Raw genomic sequence first — 13,993 nt, 5'->3', positions numbered from 1 at the left:
GCCTCATTCTACTGCCAGGTAGAGGATCTTTTCTCCTTTCCAGTATTTATGGATTCAATTTTTTAGTATTAAAGAACAACAGCTTAACACAATATTAACATAATTTCTATTAAATTGCATCCTGCAGCATGCTACACCCAAAATGCAGAAGGTAGGCATCACTGTGTGCCTTTGAAAATATCTGAAATGCTGAATTTGTTGCTGTGTTGCATTCATTTTAACACAACCCCAAAATGCTTGTATAATGTTCTCAGGTTGTCTGCTCCTCTGTTCTGATTTGAATGACAATATGATAAACAGATACATGAAAGGCATTGGAGTCAGATTGATGCAGCTATTGATGAAGTGTTTTTGTTTTGCTGACAATACACGGCAGTGCACTAGATGGTGCCATGGAGCTTTCTAATATAAAGACACTTGGGCTGATCTAGCCTATGTTACATGTCTATGGCAGGCAACTAGAAGTGATGAGCAGCTCCTACAGACTTAACCCTCCTATTAGATTATGGGTCTATTTGACCCAACTCTAGTTTCCAATTAGCTTAAGTGCTATTTTTCTTTTCATTTTCTGTATAATATTTTATGACTTTTCCTAAATTGGGATTATGAACTTATACACAGAAAACAGAACCTTTGAGATGTTTATTTTTTTTAGAACAGGTCATGTATACAAATAAGATGTTTCGGGTCACTGTGACCTGTGGCATTTATCTATGTAGATTTGTGTGCAGGAATAAAACAAACTTCTTCAATTTGTTATTTTATTATTATTATATTTTATATTATCTCTGGAAATGGCTGCACCTGTCTGGAGATATTTATAAACAAAAAAACAAACAATATATATCTACAAGGCAGAGCCTAATTTTCTGTCAGTATTGCAACAGCATCTACCTGGTAAAGACACTCCAAAATGAGGAGCTCTCAGGTTGGCAGTCAGAGAAGATTTATCACAGCTCCGTGACTAAAAGAGCTTAAAGTAAAACCTTTGCAAATAAACCTTTGACCTTCCCTAGCACAAGCTATATAATGTATAATAATCTCAGGGCATATGTCTGTCTGACTGTCTTTCTCTACTGTAGATTCCTCCTGAAGCTAAACTGAACCAGCTGAACTTGTGCCACTTATGTCAGCCACTTTTCTTTCTTCCTGACCTGGAGTCAGCGAATCAGCAGTAGATCAGGGTCAGGTTTAGCACAGCTGAGGAGGGGGGAGAGCGAGAGCGTTAACCTACTTTCATGAAATTTGCTTTTCCTGCGTGTTGTAATTTCCACTTTAAACCTGCTTACTTTCCAAACGCTTTGATTCTTTAATTGCTTTTTAATCTCAACCAGTAAAGCTCCTTCTGATAATTGCATCAAAGAGGGTATAGAAATCTATGTATGTGTGTGTGTGTGTGTGTGTATGAATTACTGCAGAATGACCGGCCCATTGCCCATTTGAAATCCCACCCTAACAACATACTGGGCAAAATTATGTCAAGGAATTACATTCACTGATCATAACAAAACATGTATGTATACAGGCAGGCTTTTTTTTTAAATGATGCATTTATTATTTGTCCTGCGGTTGCTTTTAATTATTTTTCTGCACGTACTAATACTTTGTACACCATGTAGAATACGTGAATGTAAACATCTAATACTAGTACGTACAATACTCTTTCAAATAAACGTGTTATGATTCTGAATTCTACCTTAAACAAATTCAGGCTACTTCCCCTTTAAAAGTTTCATGCAAATCACTTCTGAGTCGTTTTGGTAAAATTCCAAAAAAAAAAAAAAAAAAAAAGGCCGACAAGCTGGGGGATAACACAGAAGTTTCCATAGAGATTGAAAGCAACACGGCTAAATCTTAGCTAAATGATACTAGCCATCGTTTGTTATTTGGACAGCGCAGGCAGTTAAATAATATCAAGGCCTTGAAAACAGCAATGATGTGGTAATAGTTTTAAACCAGGAATTAGCGGATAAGGGGGCGAAGACTTCAGAGGATGTGTTGTCTTGGGAAGCTGCGAAACAGATGAGAAGCCAGGTTTGGGGCAATGGGTCAGGCATGCCCAGGCGAGAATGAAATGGTTGTGAAACTGATGGTGATTAGGAAAGTGGGTGGAGAAAGGGTGTGTTGATATTAATCAGGAGTTTCAAGTTTATGCTTATGTTTACGCCGCTTGAGGATTCCGGCTTCCAGTAACAGAACAAGGGAGAAATGCAGCCGAGCACAAAGAAAACAGCACTGAACTGCAAAGCACATTGTCTATAAAAACAGCAAATATTCCTTTTTAGAAGCGGTATATGATTTTATAAAACCAAGTGAATATTTTATTTAAAGTACTGACTGTTAATGTTTTATATAGTTTGTATAGCATTGAAAGTCCAGAATCGGTCACAACAAAGTGGCAATCGTTAACGTCACATTAGAAGAGTATTTGGAATTGTTTGGATGGAAGTGGACAGTGTTTTTTTCTTTTTAAAAAGTCTATTTTATTTTCATTTTTTATTTTATTTTCAAATACCTATGTCTCTAGAGACTACACCTAAAAGGGAAAAAGAACCGACACAGTGTAACCTATTCTCACCTGACCAGGTAAGCACCTGACATCATGTTATTGTGTACTTGTGTGTTAATGTTTCATTGTGCTGGAGGGTCAAATTAGTTTTGGTTTTCCATTTTTTCTTTGTTATTTCCAGTGTATTTTTAGTAATTTTACAAGCTTCGTAGTAGCAGATTTATAAAGCATGGTTTCTGTCAAGTAGCGTGACCTGCAGAGACAGCAGAGATCTGTCTTCCACAGGGTTAACTTGTCTCCACTTCGTCATTATCCACTGGCAATGAGATATGCTACAGAATCTGCCTGCCTGAGCCGGCCCGGGTCATCTTGTTTGCTTAATGGCTGCAGGAAAATTACAAAAGGATACATTTCGCCGCATTAGCAGTCGCAAAGAGAAATAATGTAACACATCTGAAGATGTGTTCAGTTTAGCACACTTCGACAGGTGACGGGGCAATCTATAAGGCAAGTTAACCCATAGAAAGGAGCTGTTTTTATTCAAGCAGAACGCACTGGATAGATCACAGCAGCGGAATAAAGGCATCGACGCGTTAGATTATGCATTGCAGTGCACTAATTCCGTGTTTATTGTTTTCGCAGCTGAATGTTTTATATTAAACGCAATGGAGAGGTCGAGCAAAGCGAGGAGGACCCAGGACTGTGCAGTATGGGAGTTTGGTTCGGGCAGCACCGCAGACAGTTGCAAACAAGACCTTGTTTGTTTGTAAAGCAGTTTTATTAATTGGATTTTAAAAAGATAATATTAAAATGGCCGACCAAAGCAACATCCAGTCGGCGGCTTCCAAAAGCATCCGACCCTTCAAATCTAGTGAGGAGTACTTGTACGCGATGAAGGAGGATTTGGCGGAGTGGCTCAACACGCTGTATGACTTGGACGCCCATGCTGATGGCTTCATGGAGGCTCTGGATACGGGATGTGCCCTCTGTAGGCACGCCAACAATGTCAACCGCGCCGCGCAGGACTTCCAACTGGAGTACCCGGGTGCTGCCAACTCCATGCGTGTCCCACAAAAAGACGTGGTTTTTCAGTCCCGAAACGTAGTTCCTGGCTCATTCCTGGCTCGGGACAACGTGTCCAACTTTATCGCCTGGTGCCGACAGGAGCTGGGCATCCTCGACGTTCTCATGTTCGAGACCAACGACCTGGTTTTAAAAAGAAACGAGAAGAATTTCGTGCTGTGCCTCTTGGAGGTGGCCCGCAGGGGAGCTAAGTTTGGGATGCTGGCCCCTATGCTAATTCAACTAGAGGAGGAAATTGAGGAGGAGATTAGGGACCAGGAGAACCATCATCTGGGCCCTGGGAAGATCCCTCTCCAGCTAGGCAACTCAGCAGAAGATCACTCCCCTGATGCCCCTGTGTACCCTAGTTGGCATCAAAAAAGGGTGTTATGTGACATGCGAAATCTGGATGAACTGGTGAGTTTAGAATACAAATCTATACCCACATATATTTTCTGTAGGTCTGAAATTATTTGTCTTAAAATAAGGAAAAATACAACAATGAATTTCACTTTTCCAATACGCCCTTCACATATTAAAAAGACAAACCAATATAAAAAGTACATGTTGAACATCTGTGAATGCATTGCATTCATCTGGAGGGGCAGTCATTTCCTCAGCATCACATTATAGTTCATTTCAAGTTCATTTCAGTCAACTCCACCATGATATCAAAGGCTATACTTCTTTTAAGCAGAAAGGCTTTGGAGATCAGAACCACAGCTCACACATTTAAAGAAACAGTGTTGGAATTCCTGTAAAAAGCCAGTCTCTTCTTTCTGTTTCTCCCTCTGCCTTGTCATAAGAATGAACCAGGGGGAGAACAGGCCAAGCAATATACGCAATATATATCCAAATTACAAACTCAGTGTTTTGAAATCTCTGCTCCATAAACTGAACTTTGAACTCAGGTTGTGGTATGACCACTATGAAGGTTGTAAAGCTGGTTTGCAGTTTCAGTGTAAAGTCCATTAACCCCATACTGCACTTTCAGGTTTAGTGATTACTGCAGTGTCACGCTCATTAACCCCATACTTCCAGTACTGGGTTCATTTTCAACACTTCTTAAGCCTGCAGAGTCCCATGATCATGCTCAGTTTTGCAGTAAAACAGACAGGGTTATTCAAGTTGTGTCCCAGGACAAAAGGAAGATTAACTTGGCATAAATCCTTGATGCAGAATAACCCACATCCTGTTTTCTAACATCATCACGCCAGGTAAAATGGACACAGTGATAAACCATATAATAGTATTGCTGGAGGTCATCAGAAATCCCATTCCCACCTTCAGTGAATCAGCTGTACATGATCACATTGAGAGGGTTTCACTTGATAAGCAAAATGTACTAATTTACCACGTGGAGTCTGCGTTAAGCCAGGGTATTGTGATGTCAGAAAACAAAGTGGGGTACTCTCTTTTCCTCACATGTAATCTTAGAACACTGGTATCCTTAACAAACACAGTAGTACACGTATGGCATATCCACTATAACTGTATTGTTTTTGTTGTATTATAGCATATTGTTTTCTGTTTAAAGTACCCCTGTGGCCTCTATAGAGCTCTCAAACATGTCTGTGTGCAGCTGGTACTCCATTTACCTGTCGTCTGGGAGATGCTCTGATTATAGGAATGCCTTGTGTGTTCTCTGTGTTAGGCTATTTGTTACCGATTTCTTTTTTACATCAACTAGGGGCAGAGGCGGACGGGTTAATGGTTGATCTCTGGCATATCAGCTGTACTTTGAGATCCAGAAAATGATCTATGAAGTGATTTCTAAACCACAACAAGAATGCATTAGTAAAGATAACTGCAATGTCTCAAGCCAATACCAACTTTGTTTTTTAAAATGAGGCACTTTTCAATGTTTGGTTGAATTCTTGCTGTGTATTATCTGTTATATCGTAATATAGAATGTAGGCTCTTCTGCTGTTCAGATTGTCCTGTCTGTATCTCCTGAGTCAGCTGCTATATAAAGGAGTAAGTCAATGACTCACTGTGACCAACTGTATTGATATTTCCACTTGTACTTGATGATTTTTTAATTTTTTTTTGTTAACTGCCAGCATCCAGCTGAAACATTCCTGTTTTGTGGGTGTGGCTCAATAGGTTGGTGCAAATTGAAGGGAGTAGGCAGAAAATGTGTGTACTTGACCTAAAGGCATCCTTTGGAAAACTTGTTTAACTAAAATGTAATATGTTTAACATCCTGTTCTGTGTATTCTTTATAGGTCTCGGTGACAAGCTTAATCATTATTCAATTAAATTGCTTCTAAAGATGAAGGCTGATGCACAGATGCCTGTAGGAAGCCTGTGTAACACTGATATGCTTTGTCACATTATACAGGACACGCATAATGGGTTTAAATTAAATATTGTGGAAATGTCCTCCAGTCATAAACAAAGACAATTCCACATTCATCTTCCAGAATAGCAAACTATCATCTTGAGACTTGCTAAAGAGGTCTTGAATTGATAATAGTTGTGTTAAAATAGTAAGAATTACTGATTACCCCTTGAAATTCATATTAATGACAGTTGACTGTATATAGCTCAGTTCTTGCATTGAAATGGATATGATTTTTACAAGACCAAACAACTATGTCTTGCTGGTTTTATTGTACAATATAATTAACTTTGTCAAACACAACCACCAGAAATCAAAACATCAAACAAACTTGAACCACTTCATAATTTAGATGATCAAAAACAACATCAAGAGAGCAAAAGGAACAGCATCCAGGACCCTATAAACGGTGCTGGCCAGGCAGCAAAAAGAAGGGAGGTCGTGACTGTCAGGGACTCCACATTGAGAAACACAGCAAGTTCAGTGCACAGTCTGGATCCCCTTACTACAACAGTGTGCTGCCTTCCAGGAGTCTTTGTCACGCACATCACTGAGAACGTGGACAGACTCCTAGAACGAACAGGAGATGACCCGGTAGTAGTTGTCCACATCGGTACAAACAACATTGGAAGAGACAGATCAAGACCCCTGCAAAACAAATTCAGAGAGCTATGAAGGAAATTGACAAGACTAAAACTGTGGTATTTTCTGGGATACTGCTGGCACCTTGCAAAGGACCATGTGGACAGCTGGAAATAAATAACTTAAATGCATGACTGAAATCGTGGTGCACACGGAAAGGCTTCACCTTCCTTGAACATTAGCCCACATTCTACAACAAGGACTATCTATATAGGTGGAACGGACGGTATTTAAACTAGAAAGGAAGGGGGAAGAAATCGACAAAAAAACAAAAGGGAGACTACATCAAAACAAAATTTAATAGAGAAAAGTGCAAGGTACTGCACGCAGGCAATCAAAATGTTCATTATACATACCATATGGGAGATACTGAAATGGAAGAAGGATTCTATGAAAGAGATCTAGCAGTTTGTTGAATCAGGAATGTTTTCATCTAGACAATGTGGGGAAGCTATAAAACAGGCCAACAACATGCTCAGATATATAGTGAAAAGTGTTGAATTCAAATCAAGGGAAGTAATGTTAAAACTTTAGAATGCATTAATTAGTAAGACCTCATCTAGAATATTGTGTTCTGTTCTGGTCAAAAAGGGACTTTTTCAGCCTGAAAAAAGAAACAGGGACCAGGGGTCACAAATGGAGATTAGATAAAGGGGCATTCAGAACAGAAAATAGGAGGCTCTTTTTTACACAGAGAATTGTTGGAGTCTGGAACCAACTCCACAGTAATGCTGAAGTGGACATCCAGGGATCCTTCAAGAAGCTGCTTGATGAGATTTTGGGATCAATAAGCTACTAATGACCAAACGAGCCAGATGGGCCAAATGGCCTCCTCTTGTTTTGTAAACTTTCTTAATGTTCTTAATTACGTGCTGTCATGTTTAGCCTTCTACTTAATCATAAAAGAGATGTTGACAGTACAGTTTGTATATATCTAAAGGGGCTCTTTAGCTGCAGAGACACAAGTTTCAAATTTACTTATCACTACATCACTTGGAGACGGATAGGCAGGCAGTCCTTGCAGCAGTAGTGTTACAAATTACACATTTAAGCTATTTTATTTAACTTGGAAAGCTTAGAAAAAAAATGCATTTATTAAGAGGATTGCCTTTTTTTCTACTAATATCATGTTCCAGAAAAGGACTTGTCTAAATAATTGATATTTTCACCATGAGCTTATAGGGGAACAATCTTTCAAAAATGTAAAAAGAAAATACTTCCTTAATCCATAGGACACCACACCTATAACATGACACCCACTGCTGGTAAAACCAGTTAAAACAATGCTAGGATTTGCTACAACAAGCTGTTAAAATGAGTGAACGTTTCCTAAGTTTGCATACATTAACAAGGGTGTATCGTGGTGAAATAATTGTAGCCCTAAGCATGCTTTATGTGGAATGCCCTGGAAAGACACACCACTGTTTTACTGAGCACAAAATGCCAGATTGCTGTCATTACATGGATTGCACATGTTGTTGTTATCCAAACGATGGCCCTGACCCTGACGTTCAGCTGTTTTAATGGTGTGGATCAACAGTTTAGTGTTATCTGTTAAGGAGTTAATTCTTGGAATTTGCATTCTTGTAAAAGTTAGACTTTACAGCCGTGGCCGTTTTGCATCACCTGGAAATTTAAGGATTGAGATGTTAATTAAAAAACAAAAAAAAACTACATGAACATAATTTAGATCTTGAGTTTCACATCATGTAGTCAAAGAAACTAACCAAAATTATATTGCAAAAGTCTACCGGAAGCCAGAAGCTGTGGCTTGCTTTCCCAATAGCCAATGGCAGAATTCCTTCGTTGAATCCAGGGAACCGAAAGTATAGCATTGCAACGTCTACAAAGATACATTACAATACATTTTCTTCACTAATGCCATTAAAAATTGAACCTTGGAAAATTTGCAACCTATGATGTTATGGACATAGGAAAGATTCACTGGAATTAATCTATTACATGATTTTATCCTCTGTGTAGTAAGACTAAATTTATTCTTTTGCACAAGAAGCAAAAATGGAAAAACTGCTAATTTTAAATGTGAACCTAGTTCTATTTAAATAAATACAAAGTAAGTAACTTTCAATCTGGTGCAAAAGCTCAGTAAGCCTGGCACTTTGTATTTCTGGTATGGAAATGATTGATTCTGGTCTGACTGACTTAATTTATAATTTATGGGAATCGGAGTATTCAAATCTACAACTTGTTCCCAGTAAGACTAAAGCATTAATTTCTAGGCACACTGGTATAGTTACTAGGCCTCCCTCCCAGTCTCTTAACGCTAACCCTAAGTCACGCTGCCTCCCTCCCTCCCAGCCTCTCGGCTCTAACCACTACACCACACTGACTCCCTCCCAGTCACGCAATTCTAACCCTTAAACCACACCGCTTTCCTCATTGTCAGGCCCACATACCACCTTTAGGTTGTCTCATATCTTTCTTTGAGTGTAATTATAGTCTGTAGCTTTGTGCTTTTACTCTGGGCAGTAATTGTGTATTATCCTCCTCATCACTGGTTTCCATGTGAGTGACCTCATTGTCGGTGTGTATGGATTCAGCAGATTCTCCAAGACAATGTGGACCTTGTTAGTTAACCGGCTCAGATGGTGACCATGAGCATGGCTAAAGCTCTCAGATTCAGCTAAACACAGTACGGTATAGTACAGTACAGTGTTATTGAAGCCATTGGACAGTTTACTCATTGCTTCGAATCCCTGTGTCACCATTCATGCTTTGTACAGCCATTTTATCAGCGTGTCCTTAGTGTGACTCCTGCTAGTATTAGTTGTAGATCCATAAAAAGTGAAACCTGAAGGGAGCTGTTTAGGAGATGGACACGATCACTTTTTACATCGATTTCCACTTCCCCGCTAGGAGTGATGAGAAATTTATGGTTAAAGAGTTCTGTCGCTAATGAAACAATTCCATAACTCTTTTCTACTATTGTGGGGTTTGAAAGAACTTGCAGCAGCACAAACCTGTTTTATTTGATTTTTAAAGCAGAATATTTAACAGGAACATGCAGACAGATGTTTGACCTCTTAATGGTGATAATCCTTTCACTACTTGTGTTTGTGCTAACCAATCTTCTCCTGCTTCTAATGACTAACAGAGTTAAACGCCAGTAATTAAAGCCCTTTTAAAGCATTGTTCTAACTTGAGAGTCCAGCTTTTTTCTAATGAGTTTTCCAATTATACAAAACAAATAGAGCTCCAGATATATAACAATGACCATTCCATTGGCATGCATATGAATTTGCCACCAATATTTTAGAGTACATGTTAAAACTTCAATATAAAGCCATACAGATACATAAAATAAGGAAATGCATTAATAAGCTATACAACAGTTCATTTCATATCATAGGCATCTTCTTTTAGCGGTTGCCCCCGACGATGTTTCCAGTTGGATTTGTAGCAGGACTGTGATGTTTATGCTTCGACCTGTGTAGCTTCGAATTTTTCTTATTCTTGCTGTGATTGGCTGCAAAAACAACAGGGCTAGCTATTCCCAGCTCAGTCTGAGATTTTGTGCAGTTGAGAACCGCATCCTGTGGTAGGTAGGTAGGATGAAAACGCCTGTCTCAAATATCCAATCCTCGGCTGAGTTCTTGAGTGCTTTTCCATTGGGGAGGCGGTTATTTCCCCAGTTATCTCTTCAAGCGTTACAGACCACCCTGTAGAGTTTACAAGAAACGCCCTACTTTCCATTTGCTGTATCCCCTCTTGTCCATGCAATACATTTTTAAGCATAAATGTTTTGATATTTGTAATTTTGAAAATCACCTGGAGACTACATTTCTCAACTTTTACTTGCGTTCGCCAAGACAAAGACAATTTTTCAAAAGTTAACCCATGTATTCCTCAGGTGAATTGTGATGACGCTTGACGTGCAAATAAAAATGTCAAAAACAATCAAGATTGTTTAAAATCACTTGGCTATGGAAAACACAAGTAAATTAATTCTCGTCAACAACAGAGGGTTCTTTAACTCTTTAATGAACCCCTTTATGATGTCAGAGATTGCATTGATGTTGTTATTGAGTTTTTGATGCTTCAACTGCAGCAGCTTTTCTGCTTGAAATTAAAGCTGAGATCTGCGCCACTGAGATTGCGGCAGGCATGTGTGTAACTGGGAGTGAAGGCGTAACATTGTTCAAATGGAAACATGCCCTTCCTTCCTTCCTTTAGCCCTCCTTCAAGCTGCTCCCTACTGGCACGCTCACCAGTGCATTCGCTCAATAGAGATGGAGGTTTCCTGGTTTCATATATACATTCAATGTCTGTACTGTCACAAAGGAGCAAGGGAGAAGGCCATTAGACAAAGGTCAACTGTGTATTATATTATAAGTTAAGAAACAGTAGGAAATATAGTTCTTTAATTGCATACATTTCAATTCCAAAATAAATGTACAGGCACAACTGTTTTACACTTGGACTATGTTTTAATTATATGTGGTCCCTTTTAAAAGTTTCCCATAGTAAAACCATGTTAAATGATGTTAAATGCTTTCTATAACTATGGCAAAAACTCCATGATCACTGTAGTAAATGTTAATAAGAGGTACTAATAAAAGAAACTGATTTGATAAACAATAAAAACGGTGTGTTGATTGTCAGGTGTCTGTTTTTTTTTTTTTTTTTTTTTTTTTTTTTTTTTTTTTTTTATATAATCAGTGCCGTAGTTAAAATGTGTTAATAGGGCTGGAGATGTAATGCGAATATAAATATTAATAATGCGCTGAGTTTTGTGAATATCCAAACCATGTTAGAAATCTGTGTCTGCTAAGGAACGTTTAGACTTCCTGGCTAACTTTTTTTATTGCAGGATTGTGCAGAGGAAGGGTGGATCCCTGCATGTGTTAGAGCTTGCATTCCCATTCGGGACGTCCTGAGCTCTGACTCATAAGGTGTGGGGCCATATATTGCACCCTCTAGCTGCTTCAGTGCCTTCCCTGCATTACATCTGTATAAACTTGCCTGTCTAAGTGTGATTGTGCTTTTCCTTTCAAAACAATATCTAAGAGACAGAAAGATAATTCACATTGATATCTCTTGCCAAGCTTATGAAATCACTGCATTCCATTTAAAACATCAATACTTTCTGAAGCCAGCTGAACAGCAGTCTCTCTTTTTTCTTTTAAAGAGTGCTCAGGTTGCATAGCAATCAGGCTTTTGAATGTTGGGACCTGGTTTGACTCCAGACGGGGGATAGTATACAAAAGTACCATATGAACCGGCACTAAAATAAGATGGCACGGAATAGGCATAGTTCCAGGCTGTAAGTGGGGATTTTGCTGAGCGGATAATGGCTGGTATTTACTTGTAAAATACTCCTGATATTATTCAGCATTGTACACTATAAATGTGCAGGATAATACATTTAAAATTGTAATCAGGTAAAACCTAGGGTTGATTTGATGAACCTATACCCAACCGGAGATGAGACATGGCAACATTTTATTGGAGCATTTTACAGCACTGGCCCGAATCCCCTAGTGCTGTAAAACGTTGTGATAAAATCCGTCTGTGGCTTATCCTGGTGATTTGTAAAGGCTGATCAAATCAGCCCCCCATGTATGGTAGGAGCTATGAGGACAGGCTAAAATAATTCAGGGTCTACAGCCTAGAAAATCCTAAATTGTACTTATTTGTGTTATTCCAAGTCATCACTTCAGGTTGAGCACAGAGAGTAGAAAATGGAAACTGAGTAAATGTCAGTTTAGATCAGAAGGTAAGAGGAAATTTAATGCATGTAATAGTCTGCAAGGTGAAGTAGTAGGATCTAACACATTGGGAACATTAATAAGACAACTAGATTCTGACCTTTTAAATTAGATGCCCTTAATAGGGGCAAATGTTGTGATAAGAAGTTTGGAGCCATACCTCTCAAGCATTTTACATAATTTAGTAGGAGGTGGCAAACATCCTTTGAGGAAATTGTTGTGATGAGGGATTGGAAGGGATGGGTGGATTTAACATCAACCTACTGCTGCACTTTCAGCACCTTCTATCTCAACCCATATACATGTCATAATGACAGGCTTGTATAAACACTAACATTTAATAATCACATGCGTGTAAAGTTTTATTGTGTATTGATCGATTGAATAAGAATGTATGTTTTATAGGTGGTATGTTATATATACTTGTCGTTTCAGCACAATTAAATGATCATTTGATCTTGTTGTGCCTCATACAAGTAGCCCATCAGGACCATCGGATGCATCGTGATTCATATTGTATCATGACCTGTATATCGAAACACATATCGCATTGTGACATTAGTGATTTGTTAGACCCCTAAAAGTGACCTTGACCTAGCATGGCTGCCATGTGGTTGGTTTATGAATGATGGAAACCTAACGCTATATTAGGTCTAATAAATTACCAAGACAGGATTAAGAGAGAGGATCTACTGTTCAGATTATTAAAATAGACCTTTTTTGGGACAGGGCTGTAGTCTATAGTTCTAATGTCCCATAAAAACTGCCGTGAGTGTGCATTATGCATTTGCATGTTGGCAGTCTTCTGAAGTGGCATTCAAATGATACTGTGCCATGGGGAGGCATTGTTTTTTGTTCACAAAATCTCACAGTTGCATTTCGGTCAACCGTTTTGAGATAATAATATAAGATCAGTTTATGTTCTGTTTGTCTATTCTGGGCCACTGGACCCTATGCAATCCATGTTGTTCCAAAAGCTGATTGCTCTAGCTATGAGGAGTGCATTGGTTATTTAAATACAATTTAGTGATCAAAGTGATTTTCAGGAAGAAAATTAAAATGTGCATTCTTGTGAATGAGCATCGTCTCATGGTGACAGAGCTGCAAAGAAAAAAAAACGGCTGGAGATGTTTCCGGGAATTCTAAATGGATGAAACTTAGCATGCTGTATTATCCCAAGCAGCATACCCTTGCAGACAGGGATACACTGGACACAGGCTGTGGGTCTCTCCCTTTTGTAGTGTGTCATATATCTAGTGAAATGCTTGTCCAACTGTAATGCAACTTACTTCAGTTTTTCATAATCTGGGTATATGTGGAGTTGGTCTGACTGTCTGTTTGTATTTCACAGTTGGGTTTTGCATATATTTAAAGAAGCACTTATTAAACTTACGAGAGACTTTGTTTTGAGTATTGTATTGTAGGGGTATATGGAGTAAAAACCTGTGAGATAGTTTTACAAAACCATACCAAACTATTATTTGAAACTAGCCCAATATGAAAACTCACCATCAAACTAAAGTACAAAAATATACATAACCAATTCATAAAGGGTGTAAGACATTATATCATGAAATATATGGAAAAGCGTATATATATTTCTTCAGTATATATTTAATATATTTTGTAATATATTATCAAACCACACACGCATACTGTTGTACAATAAATTTGCCAAGTTACAATATATTTGAAACTAAGTGTTAC

The 13,993-nt window shown here is 38.5% G+C and overlaps 1 protein-coding gene across 1 annotated transcript in view; it reads left to right on the top strand.

The window, feature by feature from the left end:
• The first annotated feature begins 1,791 nt into the window (after positions 1–1,791).
• Positions 1,792–13,993, top strand: part of LOC121299701 (GAS2-like protein 2B) — a 34,226-nt gene continuing 22,024 nt past the window's right edge. The window contains exons 1-2 of the mRNA XM_041227638.1: positions 1,792–2,586; positions 3,152–3,988. Of these exons, the coding sequence (XP_041083572.1) occupies positions 3,320–3,988 (669 nt within the window). The 5' untranslated portion in view covers positions 1,792–2,586; positions 3,152–3,319. The remainder of the gene's footprint in view (positions 2,587–3,151; positions 3,989–13,993) is intronic.

Source organism: Polyodon spathula, chromosome 25, assembly GCF_017654505.1.
Source record: "Polyodon spathula isolate WHYD16114869_AA chromosome 25, ASM1765450v1, whole genome shotgun sequence".
Lineage (NCBI taxonomy): Eukaryota > Metazoa > Chordata > Actinopteri > Acipenseriformes > Polyodontidae > Polyodon > Polyodon spathula.
The sequence above is the reverse complement of the archived record's forward strand: the minus strand, read 5'-3'. Positions and strand labels throughout refer to the sequence as shown.